Source organism: Trachemys scripta, chromosome 7 (assembly GCF_013100865.1).
Source record: "Trachemys scripta elegans isolate TJP31775 chromosome 7, CAS_Tse_1.0, whole genome shotgun sequence".
Lineage (NCBI taxonomy): Eukaryota > Metazoa > Chordata > Testudines > Emydidae > Trachemys > Trachemys scripta.
In genome coordinates, this window is record NC_048304.1 from 21,168,256 (window position 1) to 21,187,794 (window position 19,539).

Below are 19,539 nucleotides of genomic sequence, written 5' to 3' on the forward strand. Positions count from 1 at the left end.
CTGGGAAAGTTGTTAGCCAGTAAATGTGGAACTAATCAGATCATTGGGAAGTTTCTGTCTGATTTCTGGTAGTTTTCTCTCTATCATTAACCCACAGAAGGTTAATCTGAAATTTAAAAGTAAAAATGTTAGCTTACATAGAGAAAACAGGATTTTCTGCTGAATGAAATAGTTGTGGGTACTTAACCTGAGTCCAATTTTCAGAAGTTATGTTATTATTTGTATTGCAGTAGCAAGTGCATGACAGCTAGAGGTGCTCAGCACCTTTGAAAAATCAGGCCCAAGGTGTCTCAGGCACTCAAACTCAATGGCCTATTTAAAAAGTGAGGCTGCAAGTCTTGCCCAATGTCACATAAGAAGTCTGTGCCAGAGCTAAACACAAAAACAAGGTATCCTGACCTGAGTCCTGTGCCTTAACCAGACCATTCTACTCTCCCCAACTCCTCATCCTGCAGTCTGACCACATGGGCCAACCTCTCTGCCCAGGTGGAACTCTCTTGACCTCAATGGACACGCTGCAAAGATCAGCTAGCGGGCCTAGAGCTTTAGTCATCCCTGTTTAAGATTCTTTCACTCCTTTTAAATTCTCTTTGTCATCTTAAAAGAAAAATCCAGGAAAAAGGTACTCTAATGTCTCGACAGCCTTTAAACAGGATCTCACATAATGCTAATGTAGATTAGTTTCTGGCTATCACCAAGCAATTGTTTTCAATTACATAGGGCTCTTAACACTTATACACCATTTTATATCTTAGGAGTCCTGTGCACACATTAAATAATCATCTCAACACTCGTCTGAGTTAGGAAAGTATCATTATCTCCAGAGAGGTGAAATGACTTCTGTAAAGTCACCCAATCAGTGGCAAATTCAGGCACAGAGCAATCCCAGGCTTATTGGTCTTGAGCATTTTACTCCGCTGCTAAAGATTGTGGGTGGGATGGGGGAGAGAGAGGATAGACTGTAATCCAACTTTCATTTTCCAGTCTCCTGCTCCCCAGGCCAGCAGGGATCTGGAATGAAAAGAAGCTGCCACTCTAAGCAATCAAGGAGTGACAATCCTTCTCCTTCCAACTGGGAGGGGGATCATCAACCATCAATTAAATTAAACTTGAAAAGAGTGATAAAAATATAATAGAGCAATAGTGGCTGTAATGAGAGGCCTGGAAGTGGCAGTGGAAACGTGGGAAGGAAACAGAGATGTGTTTGAAGAAGATGGAGGTGCTTGCTCTGGTATTGGCAGTGGGGATTAGGTAGATGGGAGGAAGGGCTGTCCTTCCTGGGGGACTCTGCTAAAATGGACAGAAAATTGGAGAAAAAGGAAGGCTCTTCAGGGGGAGAAAAGAAGCTGGGGGCTATTGCTCTGGAGGAATGGGGGAAGGTAGATGGGATGCTGGAACTGGAAGGGCAGGGACATTCTAGCTCTGGAGGGAGTGAGGATCGCTGGGGCAGCTGGAGGGGGATGAGGATGAGTAGATGGGAGGCAGGAGGGGCCATAGGCTCCAGAGGAGGATGGGGATAGGTAGGAGGAAGTCTGGAGAGGCAATAAGCTCTGGAGGGGGATGGGGGTAGGTAGGTGGGAGGCTGGAGGTGGATGGGGGTAGGTAGGTGGGAGGCCGGAGGGCAATGGGCTCTGGAGGGGGATGGGGGCAGGTAGGTGGGAGGCCGGAGGGCAATGGGCTCTGGAGGGGGATGGGGGTAGGGAGGTGGGAGGGGTTAGGGTGGGGAGGGAACTAGGGTGGAGGGATTAGACAGGTGGGTGGCTCAGGCTGGGGATCTCTTACGGGGGAGGGGGGCGCTAATTTTGGTCCGGAGCGGGTGGTGGGAGACGCGCTGTATTTGGGGGGCTGGGTCCTGCTCCTGGAGGGAGCCAGCGGTTGCGCCCCGTCCCTCTCGCCCGCGGACGCTGCTGCAGCAGGGTGCGAGCGGCGCCCCCGCTCTCCGCGTCCGTGCCAAGAACGGGGTCTCCCCGCGGCAGCCTGGCCCCGGAGGGGCAGCTGCGTTACCTGGCAACGAGCCCACGCCGGCCTGCGGCCCTGGGCGCTTCCCCACTCCACAGCAGGGGGGCCCGGAGGGGCTGATGGGGGGAGACATTCCCCAGCGACCCTCAAGATCCCTCTTCCTCCCACAGACCAACGGTCAAGTCTCCCCCACCAGCACAGATCCCCCCTCACAGATCCCTCAAACGCCCCCCCATTCCTCCAGCACAGATCCCCCAAACCTCCCATCCCCCCACAAATCCACCAAACTTCCCCCCATTCTCTCAGCACAGATACCAGCTCAGATACTCCACTCCCCTTCAGCGCAGATCCCCCAACCTCTCCCACCTCCTCCAGCACAGATCTCTCTCACCTCCTCCAGCACAGATCCCCCAAACCTCCCATCCCCCCACAAATCCCCCAAACTTCCCCGCATTCCCCAGCCCTGATCTCCCTCACCTCCTCCAGCACAGATCCCCCCAACCTCTCCCACCTCCTCCAGCACAGATCCCCCAATCCTCCCATCCCCCCACAAATCCCCCAAACTTCCCCCCATTCTCTCAGCACAGATTCCAGCTCAGATACTCCACTCCCCTTCAGCACAGATCCCCCCAACCTCTCCCACCTCCTCCAGCACAGATCCACCAAATCTCCCATCCCTCCCCCCCCAGATGCCCCAAACTTCCCCCCATTCCCGCAGCACAGATCTCCCCCACCTCCTCCAGCACAGATTCCCCAAATTTACTCCCACCCCCTCCATCCCAGATCCCGCCCAAAACCTCCCCTCACTCTCTCCAGCAGATCCCCCCCGGAAACCTTCCCCATCAGAATCCCTCACCATCATGAGACTCCCTCATCCCTCCTCTCCTCAGAGACCCCACTGGCCTACACAGGGAGTGATACTGACACACCAGATTTATGTAAAGGTTAGGTATGAATTTAAGAGCCACAAGGCAACAAATAGATTGATTAGGCTATTTCTAATGCAGTGAGGAGGACTCTCCAGCCAATGAGTTGCTGGATGCTCATTGTAAGCCAGTGGTTTTCAACCTGTGGTCCACAGACCCCTGGGGGTCTGCAGACTGTCTAAGATTTCCAAAAGGGCCTGCACCTCCATTTGAAAATGTTTAGGGGTCTGCAAATTTAAAAGGGGGGGGGGCGAAAACCCCTGCTGTAAGCTATTTCCACCCAACCCAGATAACATCCCTGCTACCCCTCTCCTCCTGAGGACCCTAGGGCAACATGCCACTTTCAGAATCCTATTTAAACTTTTTTTTAAGGAGGGTTTTCAATTTATTTTAAACATATTTTATTTGTTAACAGGGGACCCTAAAAGCAAGTACAGGATCCTTCTTCATCTCACCAACTTTGTATTTTAAGAGCTCAGTCCTGCCAAGACACAGTGTCCATTAGTTTTATAATATTTTTAACATAGGGAAATTATGCCAAATAAGAAAATATTGCAGACTAAGACAATTGTGGCAAAATACAAAGTTATTCCTAAACTGAAGCCATCAGAAGTAAGTTACCAAGGATCAGGTCGCAAATATGTACAGATGACTCTTATATTTTATCCTCTTAAATGAACATATGTAGGAGTAAACTTTTCAAAAGGGTTGAGTCTTATTGAAAGTCAGTGTGACAAATAATTTTGTTGCCTAGGTACTTTTGGGAAAAAAAAAAAAGTAATTGTTTCTAGTTAAATGGACAAAATCTAATCAGATTGCCAAACTGATTTATGGGCAGTTTAGTTCATTAAAACTGTAAACTTTAAAAATCTAGTTCCTTTTTTCTTGGCTCCTTGTTTACTTTTCCCATCTGATCATTCAGAATCAAGGACACTGGTTTCCAGGTTCTCATGGCCATGAAGTTTGGACTGCAAACCCTGCAGCGGAGTGTTTGTTTAAAAATCTGCCGTTTCAATTGGAAGCTTTAAGTGATTTATTTTTTCTGTGAAACGTTTTTACAAGTCTTCTTTACAAAAATCTAAATGTAGGGCCAGATTTATTTACTTTTATTTAAGTGTTCCTTTAAATAGAAGCATTAATTGACTAATTTACAAAAATATTTTCTAATGAATTCCTTTTAAGTAACATATTGTGGGTAATTTGGTGGATGGTTTTTAATTTTTCTAAAGCCTATGAAAGAAGATTCAGAAGACGTTCTTCTCTTTCACTAACATTTAAAGACCTTTTGGGCAGGCCACTAATAAAAAGGCTCAGGTCCACCTCTCAACTTCCTTTCCTCCCTCTCTACGTAAGTCTGCTTCATGCCTGTTCCTGTTTAGCTCTAGTGCTGTTGGAAAACGGTATCTGGCAGAGTCTGATGAGGAATTTACATATCATGTTATGCTAGTTGATGAAACAGGAAGTACAAGTGACCAGCGACAGTATTTTGCACAACTGTGACTATCGACTGCCCAAACAATATTGTCCCCATCCACTGTCAGAGTAATCATAGTTGTTATAAGCAATAGACATTTTCAAGTATCTTTTTAAAATAACTTTTTAAAAAGATGACATGTAAAGGTTCTGTAGAAACTGGAATTGTGTCCTTGGCCATGTATAAAAGTGACCTTAATTTTTTTTTCTCAGAAGAGCTTCTTTTTTTCTTTAAGTCTGGACTCCATGGCTTTTCTGGAAGAGTTCTTGCTAGTTAGTCTCAGATCTGTAAATTATAAATGCTCATGACTTGTTTGAAGGGGTACAGATTATCATATTTTCTCTTAGGTGTTCATTAGGCATTGCAGTTTTGAACAGTGACTGGAAATTCACCTCATTTATCTTCTCTCTTGCTGTGTAAAAGACCCACAACCATAAAACCCACTACCCACGTTATCCACTTCAAAGATAGATTGAGAATTTTATTCTCTACCCTTAGTTGGATTATCTTGTATGTGTAGCAACACTAAGGAAAAAGTACATCTAGTGAGGAAGTGTCCCCCTTCCCCCAAGTAGAACACTGACAAAATGAAAAATCCAGTTTTTATCAATCTTCTGTTGGAATTTTTTTGCGTTTTGCAGAAAAAAAAAAAAAACACAAAATTTTGAATGAAAAACATTTCCTTTCCAGTTGCCAAGTTTTTTTTTTTTTTAAACAAACAAAAATAAAAATCAAGTGGTCAAGGAAAGTAAACTTTCCATGATCTTGCAACTTGTCAGAACAAAAGGTTTTCCATTTAAAAAACTGACTGAAATTTTTCAGCCAGCCCCACTTAACTATCAGACAATATTTGTTTTAAACAGTTGTCCTTTTAAAGGAACAGTAAGATACTTCAAATTTCATCTGTTTGAAAAACGTTGGCCTTTTCCTCATGACTCAAATACACCTTAGCTTGTGAAACTATGACAGAGGTAACTACCTGTTCAGGTGTTACTAATGACAAATTACAATACTCAAGCTGTAATTACAGTCAGTCAAACACTATGTAGCACAAACTAATTTAATATTTTCATATTTACATTAGCTATAATTACTACCATTCCTACATTTGGAGACATTTCTTTCAGTTATTAGTAAAATGTGCAGCTTTGGTGTTTATTCACTGCTTCAAGAGATATGATGCACATACAGACTCAACCTTAATTATGAGTTTCAGAGGGGTAGCCATCTTAGTCTGTTTCAGCAAAAACAAGGAGGAGTCTTGTGGCACTTTAAAGACTAACAAATTTCGTTAAGCATAAGGTTGTCTAGGCTATGACCCACTTCTTCAGATGTATGGAGTGAAAATTACAGTAGGGAGGCATAAATATACAGAACAAGAAAAGATAGGAGTTGCCTTACCAAGTTGGTGGGGGGGGGGGGGGGGAGCCCTGATTGAATCAGGGTGGATGTGTCCCATTCCCAACAGTTGACACAAAGGTGTGAATGTCAGAGTAAAAATTACTTTTTGTAGTGCTAACCATGCCAGTTCCATCAGGGTGGATGGCCTATACTCAACAGTTGATGGGAGATTACTTCTTGTAGTGACCCAGCCATTCCCAGTCTTTATTCAGGCCTAATTTGATGGGTGTCAGTGTCAAGTCTGCAAATGAATTCCAGTTCTGCAGTTTCTCCTTGAAGTTCGTTCATTGAAGAATGGCCACTTAAGTCTGAAACTAAGTGCCCTGGACTTATTTTTTGTTTAGATTAGTTTACCAAAACAGGCTTGGACTTCTATGCTATACTTCAACTACAGAACATTTTCTAATGGAATAAAAGTAAAGATTGTAAATTTCACTTTTCTTGTTAAGGGTTTTTATCCCTCAATTAGTAGACTGCTCTGTTAAGAGTTTTGTCCCACTAGATATTAACTGTAGAAACTAAGCAGCATAAGATGCTAAATACTAGTATTTTCTTTACAAATAGGGAATGGGAAGAATTCATCTCACTCCATCCATTTTGCAGAATGGGCCTAAAAATGTCATTTCTATTTTGATAATGGTGAGATCACAATCTAGACCAAGGTTCATTCAGCCATTTACCATATAAAAATACTATATTTTGCTATAGCCTCTTAGAAATGCAGGTATAGCGATAGTAGTTGCAGTGACCAGGATAGAAACAAGCACAAGCTCAGAGGGAAGCTTAAATCCACATTACAGGAACTAAGTTTTCAGACTGTCACTGAAATGTTTCAGAGGATGTTTAGCAGGGCTTAGTACCAGAGAGAATAGTGTTTCATGTCCTCTGAAGGACATTGTATGGGCCCTGATCAGAACACAGGATACTGGGCTAGATGGACCATTGGTTTGACACAGTATGGCCTTATATGTTGGATGAATGCTGACACTGCAACTGAGCTAGAACATAAGTATGCTTTCTCAGGTAAGGTTCAGACTGAGGTGCCTAGTACATTCATCAATTAAAATATTTCACTTTTTTGCCATTACACTGAGACTATCACATACATTTTTTAAAAAGCAGACTCCATCAACTTACCAAAGGAAACTCAAGACAAACATGAATAGAGGTGCATGGGGACAGGCTTTTCTGCCATCAAAACAAAGAAAGACGACTTGCCCCTGGCTTTAAACAGTCTTTTTAGCTCCTGTACTTACAGAGAATATGATGAGAAAGTACCTAGTACTTAGAATCCTCTGTTTACCTGGCATGAGAAGGGACAGGCCTATCTGACCCACATTCCCGGACTATGCTGAAATCTTTGCTTGCTCACATTTAATGCAGTCATGTCTGTAATCTGCTTCAGCAATGAAGTGCAGCATGCTGCTGTAGGATACCTAGTATTTGAGAGGAATAAGAGCTACAGCCATGTCAACAAAAGGGGAGGATTCAATTAACTGAGGGAATCAGGCTTCATCAAAGCCTTTACACAACTGCCCCAGGAATGAGTTAATCTAGCAGAGCACAAGTGAAGCTCCCAAACCTGCCACTAGAGTATTTTGACAATCCCCACTTGCCATGTCTTTCATGATGCTTCCTGACATACAGCATGACTGAGAGATCCTGGTTATGAGGGATGAGGATCTTGATGCTGGAAAGAAGGACCTGCTGAGGATATTATGCTGCTGCAGGTCTGATAGCTCCTCTCTTGTGAGGCTCAGGAGCTGCCATGCAACAGCCAAACTCCAGGAAAGTAAAATGCAAAGCTGGTTAGAGGAAAATGCTGTTGCAGAGAATTGCACATCAGTCCTGGTGATAATTAGGTTGCAGACCAACAGGCCCATTAACACCACACTCAACAGAATGACTGAGTTCTTTTACATTATCACATTTGATGCAAACCTGATCTCTTGCTTACAATGAAACCTTGCTGCCATTCTGATCTCGGCTTTAAAGATAAGTGCCACTGATGAATTGCTGCTACAAGCAGAATGTTCCTTGTGAGCAGACTGATACCATTTTTAACATTCCTCTTTGTACAAACTATTTACTGTACACTTCAACCTCTTCAGTTAATATGTAGAGGCTAATACTTGACAAGTATTGGCCATAGTTTAAGGCTCCAATTAAATAGTTTATAATGGATTGATATAAGCATGTTACAGACATGGGTAAGAGTTTATAAACAGTGTGCTTGTTTGTTAAATCTTAATAGGTTGCTTATGACTAGAGTCCAACAGGACAATGCATCATCTATTAATAATTTATTAACCTTTTATAAATTATAAATAAAATCATCATGTAACATGTGACCTGAGCAATTTGTGCTATGTCAGTTACTGCTCATCAAATCATGAGATGCAAGAGTAGTAACTTCTGGAATGTTTTTTTTCTGCTTTCTCCTCCATTCTTAGATCTTCTGCATGGTTGTAAATTACAATTTATATTGCCACTCAATTCATCTAAGCACAAGCTCCACACAAAAGCAATACATAATTTCATTGGTCTCCTTTTAAGCGATTACAATGGAGTGATCCAAAGCACAGATAACCCCTGCACCTGTGGTATCCATGTAAGGCTGCCCGGACAAGACTCATGCTCAGTATGTTTCTAGTACATACTTTGCTGAAGTGATGATTGCAATGATCTAAACTCTCAAGTAGGATTGGACTTGGGCAATATTGATATGGAAGAAATGAAAAAGAAAGGCCAGAGAGTTCCACAGGAAGAGGGTACTGTCAAATTCAGCAGACCATCCTATTTTTGAATTAATAATGGCTAGTACTTTATGGCATTTGTGGGCACTGTAGTGTGCTTCCCACCCCCACAGTCAATCCCAAGTGATATGAAAACCAAGAACTGTTCGTATTCTAGCACCTTTTGCAACAAAACGATGATGCTAACAATCTAGTCAAATTCCTTAGGCATATATTTCTAACATTTCTGCAGTTTTCAATTGCTAGAGTTATGCTTAGTTCTTCCTCCTGAAGTGCATACAGTTCCTGGTACCAAATTGATGTCCTGTTCTTCTCCACTAAAATCTAGTATGCAGAGAGTGGTCCTTCCATGTACACAGACTGAGTAATAAGTATGATTGTAACTGCTCGAGAAAAATCTTCCAGAAGTGTCAAGAGATCTAGTTCACTGGCTCCTAAAATAAGTCAAAGATACACAGCCCCTTCTGCCCACAGCAGGTGCTATATAAATGTAACGTATCTTGATCAAAGTATTTGACACATCATATGCAATTGTTCATTTATTGAACTTTAAATGTCATGATACACCAGAGATTGAATAGTTAAAAACTATATAAGACAGTGTTCAAAATAGTCTTTCAAAACATCTCTTTGGACAAAACTGAAGCACCAAATTCAAGGACGCCTTCCCCAAAATAACATGAGAACAAGGAAGAACAGTTTCGAGCTGCTGACTATACAGGAACTACACAGGGCACAAGTCACTGTTCACTGCTGCAACATACAATTTAAAAAATAGTAGTAAGTTGTTCATTAAAGTCCATAAAGTGGATTCTAGTGCCTAGTGGTGTAGCCATTTCTCTAGCTACTGTATTAACGGAACAGATAACATGGGGAGAGAAGATGGTAATATAGACTCCAGTTTTATTAGATAGTCCAGAACTGTAGATTAGATTACTTTTACATGATGATGTATTTTACATGGTGTGGAAACAAAACTTGACACTGTCAGCACTGATTAGGCTCATGGATTGCAAGGACAAATATCAACAAGTTTTAGGAGCTTTTTCAATGTACTTCAGCTCTGAGCCACAAGATTCCTACTATTAAAATCCTGTGACTCAGGAAGATATTACTAGTTACGGTGGCAAAGCAACTATTAAGTAAGACAAGATCACAAATTCTCTCACCTGTAACTTATTTGGTACTTGAGCCAGGTCTTTAGAGGTTAAATGCAAGTGCATTAGCTGCACTGCCTAGCATCTGTATTTGATTTATGACCATTTTTTGAAATTAAGTCAAGAACAGCATTAAAATCCATGTTAGTCACTGCAAACACACAAGTGACCCAACATGAATTGTAAAATGAGCTGCTGGCAAGAGTAATACAATTAGACATTCATCCTTATGTCCAAAACACACACACACACACACACACACACACACACACACACAGGAACCTAATGAGTTAACTTTAAATTATTTATGCAACTCAAAAGCTCCTTCAGAAGGAAGCTCAGTTTTCTGACCGGACAAAGAGGTTTCCTAAGTTTGCAAGATAAGTCATCAGTCGTAGCTCACCTCAGAATGGGGTTCTGAGCCAAAACTTCAAAAAAGCACTTACGTGCCACTTCCAAGCAAGTCAGGATTTATAGTTAGCATTTCCCCTGCTGTTGTATTCTTTCCATTGCCAACATTATCTACTGAGGAAGCTTAAGAAATGCATCGTTTCTAGTTGTAATAGATTTGATGCTACTGCTGTTTTCATTTATTTTACTCAAGTGTATTTCACACTTCTTAAGCCTTCCAAAGAGATAAGAGTACATGACAAGAAACAGATAAAAACAGCAGGGTTTAACCTCAGCAGCCTGCCTGAGTGATATCTTTTCCGGAAGATTTTGTAATTTCCATTGTAGTGAACACCTGTAAAAACAAAAACAAAACAATGACTTTGGGGATTTATTAATGCTTTGTGCAGTAGTCTAAATGGCTGTTGGTTGCCCCTTATAGTATACCACAAGCTAGGCTTCTACAAATGTAGAAATAGGAAGACAAGATGCAGACGGCATAATTAGTTATTTACACGAAATGTCACACTTCGTATATTAAAAAGCCAAAGTAACATTGGACTGCCATCAAAATACAAAATAAAATGTTTAATGTGATGACATTTTAGATTTAAGTCACCCTGAGTCTATTCTCTTCCTGCACATGTGTAACTTCCCTCAATATTACGTATTATTGAACTCTTGGTTTGAAAATGTTGAAGTTTCCCCCTTACCTCTGCACATGTTGGATGTATACCTATTGTTTCATCAAGTAATTCTTTCGTGAGACCACATTTTATTGCTGCACCAAAACCTTGGGTAATTTCTCCAGCATTGGGTCCAAGAACATGAAATCCTATCACACGGTTCTTTAAAGAAAAAAATTAGGTCAGAGCAAAATAGGTTTTGTATTGGTAAAGTTTCATATTCACATTTGAAGAGCGACTTCCAGTTCACTTAAGATTTGTCTTGAAATGAATGGAGTCAATAGTACACTTGGCACAGATGCTCGGAGGCAGCTTTTAGCACCATGGCCATGTTGCTATAGCTGTGCCGTTAAAAGGTGCACAGTGTAGCTGCTATTTGTAGACAGGAGAGCTCTCCTGCCTACAAAAAACTTCTACCCTCAACGAGTGGTGTTAGTGTTGTTCACACTGGCACTTGTCGTCGATAAAACTTGTGTCTTTCGGGAGGGTGTTTTACTAACACCTCTGAATGACAAAAATTGTGTCTTTCACTTGCCAGTATAGACAAAACCTAATTCTATGCCAGCTGGCTTTCATTATTTTAGAGACACACAGTACATTCAGATTGTTGCTGATCTGTGAAGTATTACTATGTTTCTTTATATGAAGGCAGAATTTAAATACCTACTCATGATGCCTGCAAAAAGTTCTATTTAGAGAACTTTACCTAGTTGGCTATTTCTCTTCCCCTCTCATTACTGATGAGTAATATGCCTCACAATACAGTATTAAGAGGAACAGGAGTACTTGTGGCACCTTAGAGACTAACAAATTTATTAGAGCATAAGCTTTCGTGGACTATAGCCCACTTCTTCGGATGCATATAGAATGGAACATATAATGAGGAGATATATATACACACATACAGAGAGCATAAACAGGTGGGAGTTGTCTTACCAACTCTGAGAGGCCAATTAATTAAGAGAAAAAAAACTTTTGAAGTGATAATCAAGCTAGCCGAGTACAGACAGTGTGATAAGAAGTGTGAGAGTACTTACAAGGGGAGATAGAGTCGATGTCTGTAATGGCTCAGCCATTCCCAGTCCTTATTCAAACCGGAGTTGATTGTGTCTAGTTTGCATATCAATTCTAGCTCTGCAGTCTCTCTTTGGAGTCTGTTTTTGAAGTTTTTCTGTTGTAATATAGCCACCCGCAGGTCTGTCACTGAATGACCAGACAGGTTAAAGTGTTCTCCCACTGGTTTTTGAGTATTTTGATTCCTGATGTCAGATTTGTGTCCATTAATTCTTTTGCGTAGAGACTGTCCGGTTTGGCCAATGTACATGGCAGAGGGGCATTGCTGGCACATGATGGCATATATCACATTGGTAGATGTGCAGGTGAACGAGCCCCTGATGGTATGGCTGATGTGATTAGGTCCTATGATGATGTCACTTGAATAGATATGTGGACAGAGTTGGCATCGGGGTTTGTTACAAGGATAGGTTCCTGGGTTAGTGGTTTTGTTCAGTGATGTGTGGTTGCTGGTGAGTATTTGCTTTAGGTTGGGGGGTTGTCTGTAAGCGAGGACAGGTCTGTCTCCCAAGATCTGTGAAAGTAAAGGATCATCTTTCAGGATAGGTTGTAGATCTCTGATGATGCGCTGGAGAGGTTTTAGTTGGGGGCTGAAGGTGACAGCTAGTGGTGTTCTATTATTTTCTTTGTTGGGCCTGTCTTGTAGGAGGTGACTTCTGTGTACTCGTCTGGCTCTGTCAATCTGTTTTTTCACTTCAGCAGGTGGGTATTGTAGTTTTAAGAATGCTTGATAGAGATCTTGTAGGTGCTTGTCTCTATCCGAGGGATTGGAGCAAATGCGGTTATATCTTAGAGCTTGGCTGTAGACAATGGATCGTGTGGTGTGTCCTGGATGGAAGCTGGAGGCATGTAGGTAAGTGTAGCGGTCAGTAGGTTTCCGGTATAGGGTGGTATTGATGTGACCATCGCTTATTAGCACAGTAGTGTCCAGGAAATGGACCGCTTGTGTGGATTGATCTAGGCTGAGGTTGATGGTGGGATGGAAATTATTGAAATCATGGTGAAATTCCTCAAGGGCTTCTTTTCCATGGGTCCAGATGATGAAGATGTCATCAATGTAGCGCAAGTAGAGTAGGGGCGTTAGGGGACGAGAGCTAAGGAAGCGTTGTTCTAAGTCAGCCATAAAAATGTTGGCATATTGTGGGGCCATGCGGGTACCCATAGCAGTGCCGCTGACTGACACATCTACCAATGTGATATATGCCATCATGTACATGGCAGAGGGGCATTGCTGGCACATTGGCCAAACCGGACAGTCTCTACGCAAAAGAATTAATGGACACAAATCTGACATCAGGAATCAAAATACTCAAAAACCAGTGGGAGAACACTTTAACCTGTCTGGTCATTCAGTGACAGACCTGCGGGTGGCTATATTACAACAGAAAAACTTCAAAAACAGACTCCAAAGAGAGACTGCAGAGCTAGAATTGATATGCAAACTAGACACAATCAACTCCGGTTTGAATAAGGACTGGGAATGGCTGAGCCATTACAAACCTTGACTCTATCTCCCCTTGTAAGTACTCTCACACTTCTTATCACACTGTCTGTACTCGGCTAGCTTGATTATCACTTCAAAAGTTTTTTTTCTCTTAATTAATTGGCCTCTCAGAGTTGGTAAGACAACTCCCACCTGTTTATGCTCTCTGTATGTGTGTGTATATATATCTCCTCATTATATGTTCCATTCTATATGCATCCGAAGAAGTGGGCTGTAGTCCACGAAAGCTTATGCTCTAATAAATTTGTTAGTCTCTAAGGTGCCACAAGTACTCCTGTTCTTCTTTTTGCGGATACAGACTAACACGGCTGTTACTCTGAATACAGTATTAATTACTTATACGCAAACATCCATTTACACCGTGTTTGTTTCAGCTTTTCTTGTTCAATAGAGGGGTCTGAAATTCACACTAGGTACTCCCCTTCCTCAGGTGTTTTTATATAGTTTCTGCAGTGAAGTTCTAATGCTCAGTGATACATCGGTCTTATAAACAGACCCGATCTTCACTGTATTTTATATTTCTCAAATTAGGTCTTCTTCAGGGTTGGGTCTGTTATGTATTAGAAGGTACCAAGAATTGTTGCAGCTAAAAGCATATTGGGCATACAACAAAATCCTGTTTTTCCTATTAAAAATGTACAGCGCAGAGTTTTATAACCAGCAGCAAGTTTTCTATCCTCAAAGAGAGATCGAAACTGAACAGAAAGGGGTATACTTCCTTAAGAAAGTTAGAGACTTAAGAATATGCAAGTTTAAACTCTATGAAAAAGGCATGCAACACAAGGTCACTTAACTGGAACCCAACGAAACATTTGAATTTCTGAAGTACCAGAAATAAGGCACAACCACCTGCCAAAACTCACTGTAGAGAAAAATCCGAACACAACTATAACAATCCACCCCCAAATGAATGTTATGAAATTGACACACAAAGCTTCATAAGGCATTAATCTGGTACCAACTACCAATTGCTCAATCTGCTAGACACAACCAAGTGTTACCTGGTGGATCAAAAGAACAAAGTTTAAGTTTTTAATAAAATGTACTTGGATACTGCATTAAGAGAACAAGTGTCTGGAATTGGCCATAAACGGAGACCCTGGCCTCAAGTCAATCCCTAAATATGTTCTTGAGTCTGTAGCCTAGAAATTTTATTTCTGAGGTTAACATGCTCACAGTGGAGACAAATTCCAATTTATAATACATACATTGTCATGCTTATTGCAGATTATCTTTGCATAGCAAGTATTGTTGTCTCTGCTGGGTACTGTCCATTCAAGAGGCCAAAACAAAGTGTGATACACCTGCAGGAAGCAAGAGGAAGTAGTGTTAAGACTTAATTAAAATATTTTAAATTTACTCTATTTATAAGCTTCCTAGTTTGTAGCCAAACCTCTAACCTACTAGCTACCCATTTCTCTTTAATATTTGATGGCATTACTCCCCAATTTCTAACTGGATTTAGTGATCTGCTCCACCCACTCCCCATCTTCCAAATCAAAGAGTTTATATGCAGGGCTGGTAGCATTACCCTATTGAGTTTGCCTGACCTTTCCCAAAACATCCTGTTTTCCCAGTTGCTTATAACCATTTGGGCAGGAGTTTTCCATGCTGGGTGTTAGCCTCAGGCTGAATTTTTTTTAGACAATTTCAGTTAAACAAGTTCAGCCATTTCTGAAAACAAGGAAAGCACCAGTGGTTCCCCATGCTTTAGAGTAAGTATGGCCTGTGTGTCAGGGATGCAGGGAGTCTGTCTCTTCTGTGCTCTCAATGACCCTCTCTGGCTGACACCCTGGCAGTGTGGAAGTCCCCTCTGTCTCGGAGTCACATAGCACAAATACTGGACCTATGACATTATGAGGGAAGGACTGAGGCAGAGACTAACTGGCTGGACAAGGAGGGAAGGTCTGGGAGCTGGGGAGGAAAGATGGGCAGAACAGGAAACCAATGGGTGTGTAGGGAAACTACAACTGGGAGTGGTGGAGACTGAAAACACAAATGGGCAACCAGAGGCTCTGGGGGAGCAAGACACAATGACAGATCAGGGAGTGTGGGAGAACTGGGACAGGCAATCTGGAGCAGCGGGATTAGGACTTACTGGGCAAGGAGACTAACAACAGAAGCCAGTGGTGGGGAAGAGAAGACTAGAACAGGTTGGAAGGGACAAGGCAGAGGACTGTGACTGCTAGAGCACACTGTCCTCCACAGCCTCAAATGGAACCCAATATCCCAGAGTCATGCTATTTCTCTATCAGCAGTATATATCTGTGAAACCCACTGGCAAAGTGTCCCACCCCTCTGTAGTGCTGGTCCACAGCAGTATTAAGTTGTAATCCTCTATCAGTTACTCAGTTAGCTCAAATGGCAGAGATCTATAGGTTCTAACCCTGCTTCTGAACCATGTGGGTTGCGTGCCACATGATGGGATTTCAGTTTTTTCGTTTCTCCTTTTAAAAAGGATAGGAAATTATACAAAAGAACTACTTCAGAAGAACAGTAAAGATGCAAAGTCAAGCTCTCAAAAATATAGGAAACAGATTAAGGCTGCCTGTGTATCCTTAAATTCACTACCCTTATGCATATGCATTATGATAGTCTTGATTATTTTTCTACAGAACTCCTGTTTATTCTGTGCACTTATGGCTACTGCTCACTTAATGAGCAGCCATCTAATATGGATCTTCATTGTTCAATGCATATCCCCATGTCTCATTCATGACACACTATTCAAACCTTATTCTGAAGGATTATTAAATTTCCTCAGATTTTTCTGTGGTGCTCATCACTACAGTGACTGCTTCTCACACATTGAGTTTATTTTCACAACATGCCTGTGAGATCAGTGGTATGATCCTTTCTTTCAGCAGTCCCGTCTCACTCACTATATACATTCCAACTGTTGCCACCAATGAGGGTAGGGATCCTACAGACTTGTCTTTCACTACATAACCCTTATTCAGTTCCACATAACTGTCCACACTATGCACTAAATGAGACTGGGATTGTATGGAAAAAGTACATGATCATGTACTTCAAGATTGCATATGCATGATAAAGATCTGAATTACGGTTGCACAGGTAACCAATTCTGGCATTTCCTAACTTTTGAACACTTGACTGTGAAACCTTAATATTCTTAACATAGGTTATGAGTAATATAAAAATATAAGCTTGGCCATCGCTATGCTTTATTTAGCATTTGTATTAAAAACAGTTATAAGTTTCCTTTATGGTGTTTTGTAAGTTTATCTTCACTAGTTTCTGTTTGGTGCCAGCTGCCTAAGATGCTCTGGTTGCTGCATATGCAATTAAAATACTATAGTTAACTTAAGAACGGCCATACTGGGTCAGACCAATAGTCCATCTAGCCCAGTATCCGGTCTTCTGACAGTGGCCAATGCCAGGTGCCCCAGAAGAAATGAACAGAACAGGTAATCAAGTGATCCATTCCCTGTCAATCATTTCCAGCTTCTGGCAAACAGAGGCCAGGGATGGTGTCCCTGTCCATCCTGGCTTATAGCCATTGATGGACCTATCCTCCATGAATTTATCTAGTTCTTTTTTGAACCCTGTTATATTCTTGGCCTTCACAACATCCTCCGGCAAAGAGTTCCACAGGTTGACTGTGCGTTGTGTGAAGAAATACTTCCTTTTGTTTGTTTTAATTTCATTTGGTGATCCCCAATTCTTGTGTTATGAGTGAGTAAATAGCACTTCCTTATTTACTTTCTCCACACCAATCATGATTTTATAGACCTCAATCATATCCCCCCTTAATCGTCTCTTTTCCAAGCGGAAGAGTCCCAGTCTTATCTCTCCTAATATGGAAGCTGTTCCATGCCCCTAATAATGTTTGTTGTCCTTTTCTGAACTTTTTCCAATATATCTTTTTTGAGATGGGGCGACCACATCGGCATGCAGTATTCAAGATGTGGGCGTAAGATGGATTTATATAGAGGCAATATCATATTTTCTGTCTTATTATCTACCCCTTTCTTAAGGATTCCCAACATTGTTAGCTTTTTTGACTGCCGCTGCAGATGGAGTGGATGTTTTCAGAGAACTATCCCCAATGACTCCAAGATCTCTTTCCTGAGTGGTAATAGCTAATTTAGACCGCATCATTTTCTATGTATAGTTGGGATTATATTTTCCAATGTACATTACTTTGCATTTATCAACACTGAATTTCATCTGCCATTTTGTTGCCCAGTCACCCAGTTTTGAGAGATTATTTTGTAGCTCTTTGCAGACTGCCTCGGACTGAACTATCTTGAGTAGCTTTGTATCTTTTTTGGGGTGTGTGCGTGTGGAAACGATAATGGAAAATTAACACTGATTCCCTACCTGGGGTCTCAGATATATTTTGTATGCTTCAGAATGCCGAAGTACCATTGCCTGAATTGTGCTAGCCCCCAGCCCCAACTGGGCTGCTGCTGTTGCTGCCCCAATCCTGAGTGAGTGGGAACCAAATTCATGTGCTAGGAGCTGCAACCTCATCGGTCCCAATCTTAAAACTGTAACAAACTGGTATGTTGTGAGGGCACTTCCATCACTGTGAATAAAGAGGGGCCCATCCCTGCCTGGTCTTATTGCCATGTATGCCCTTACAGCCTCCATCAAGTAGATCCTAGGCTTGGGGTGTGTGTGCGCGCGCACACACACACACACCCCCGACCTCTAACTTGAATTGCATACGCAGCATCCAGAGAATTTTAGGCCGCTGGCACTAAAATTATAGTAACTTCCAAGTCAGTGCTGAATTGTAAACAAACTAGTGAAAATAGAGAGTACCACATACCCTCTGTTTGGAGTTACTATAAGGTGGGTGCAAAGCTGGCTGGAAAACTGTTACCAGAGAGTAGTTATAGTGGTTCGGTCATGCTGGAAGGGCATAATGAGTGGGATCTGGCAGGGATCAGTTCTGGGTCTGGTTCTGTTCAATATCTTCATCAATGATTTAGATAATGGCATACTGAGTACACTTATAACGTTTGTGGATGATACCAAGCTGGGAGGGGTTGCAAGTGCTTTGGAGGATAGGATTAAAATTCAAAAGGATATTGACAAACTGGAGAAATGGTCTGAAGTAAATAGGATGAAATTCAATAAGGACAAATGCAAAGTACTCCATTTAGGAAGAAACAATCAGTTGCACACATACAAAATTGGAAATGACTGCTTAGGAAGGAGTACTGTAGAAAGGGATCTGGGGAATAATAGTGGACCACAAGCTAAATGAGTCAGTGTAATGCTGTTGCAAAAAAAGCAAACATCATTCTGGGATGTATTAGCAGGAGTGTTGTAAGCAAGACAAGTAGTAATTCTTCTGCTCTACTCAGGCCTCAACTGGAGTATTATGTCCAATTCTGGGTACCATATTTCAGGAAAGATGTGGATAAATTGGAGAGAATCCAGGGAAGAGCAACAAAAAGTGATTAAAGGTCTAGAAAGCATGACCTATGAGGGAAGATTGAAAAAATTGGGTTTGGTTAGTCTGGAAAAGAGAAGACAGAGGGGACATACTTGAAAACTTCTGTAAAAGGTTGCTACAAGGAGGAGGAAGAAAAATGGTCTCTCAACCTCTGAGGATAGGACAAGAAGCAATGGGCTTAAATTGCAGCAAGGGAGGTTTAGGTTGGACATTAGGAAAAAGTTCCTATCAGGGTGGTTAAGCACTGGAATAAAATTGTCTAGGGAGGCAGTAGAATCTCTATCATTGGAGATTTTTAAGAGCAGGTTAGACAAACACCTGTCAGGAATGGTCTAGATAATTAGCCCTGCCGTGAGTGCAGGGGACTGGACTAGATGACCTCTTGAGGTCCCTTCCTGTTTTAAGATTCAAGATAAAAGAGAAACATTTGGCATTACAAGCATAAATTCCAGAGTTGAGTCTACAAAAACAATTCTATTGCAAATACATTTGTGAAAACCTTGCCAGAAGGAGGGAGACATAAGGAACTGGAATAAAGATTAAATCAGAGTCTAAAGCAGGTGTGTCAGCCCATGCCAGTAGCAAAAGAATTGGTCAGGGAGAAGTGAAACAGTTCACAAAGGAACAGGGCAAATACGAGTGAACAAAAACAGAAAACAGGGGAAGTCTCAGGACCTCATCACCTAAAGTGAGCATGCAAAGGATTGTGGTACAAAACGGGAAGAACAACTTTTTGGAGCATTGGTTTAAAGAACTGTACAGTCACTGTTTCACTTCA

The 19,539-nt window shown here is 41.7% G+C and overlaps 1 protein-coding gene across 2 annotated transcripts in view; it reads right to left on the reverse strand.

Moving 5' to 3' along the window:
* Nucleotides 1-9,950: 9,950 nt before the first annotated feature.
* The window catches only part of TXNRD3 (thioredoxin reductase 3), a 30,905-nt gene continuing 21,316 nt past the window's right edge, over nucleotides 9,951-19,539 (reverse strand). For both annotated transcript variants that reach the window (XM_034776320.1, XM_034776321.1), the window contains exons 14-16: nucleotides 14,536-14,631; nucleotides 10,777-10,911; nucleotides 9,951-10,418 (exon numbers count right to left, since the gene is read on the reverse strand). In XM_034776320.1, coding sequence (XP_034632211.1) covers nucleotides 10,356-10,418; nucleotides 10,777-10,911; nucleotides 14,536-14,631 — 294 coding nt within the window. In that variant the 3' untranslated portion in view covers nucleotides 9,951-10,355. The remainder of the gene's footprint in view (nucleotides 10,419-10,776; nucleotides 10,912-14,535; nucleotides 14,632-19,539) is intronic.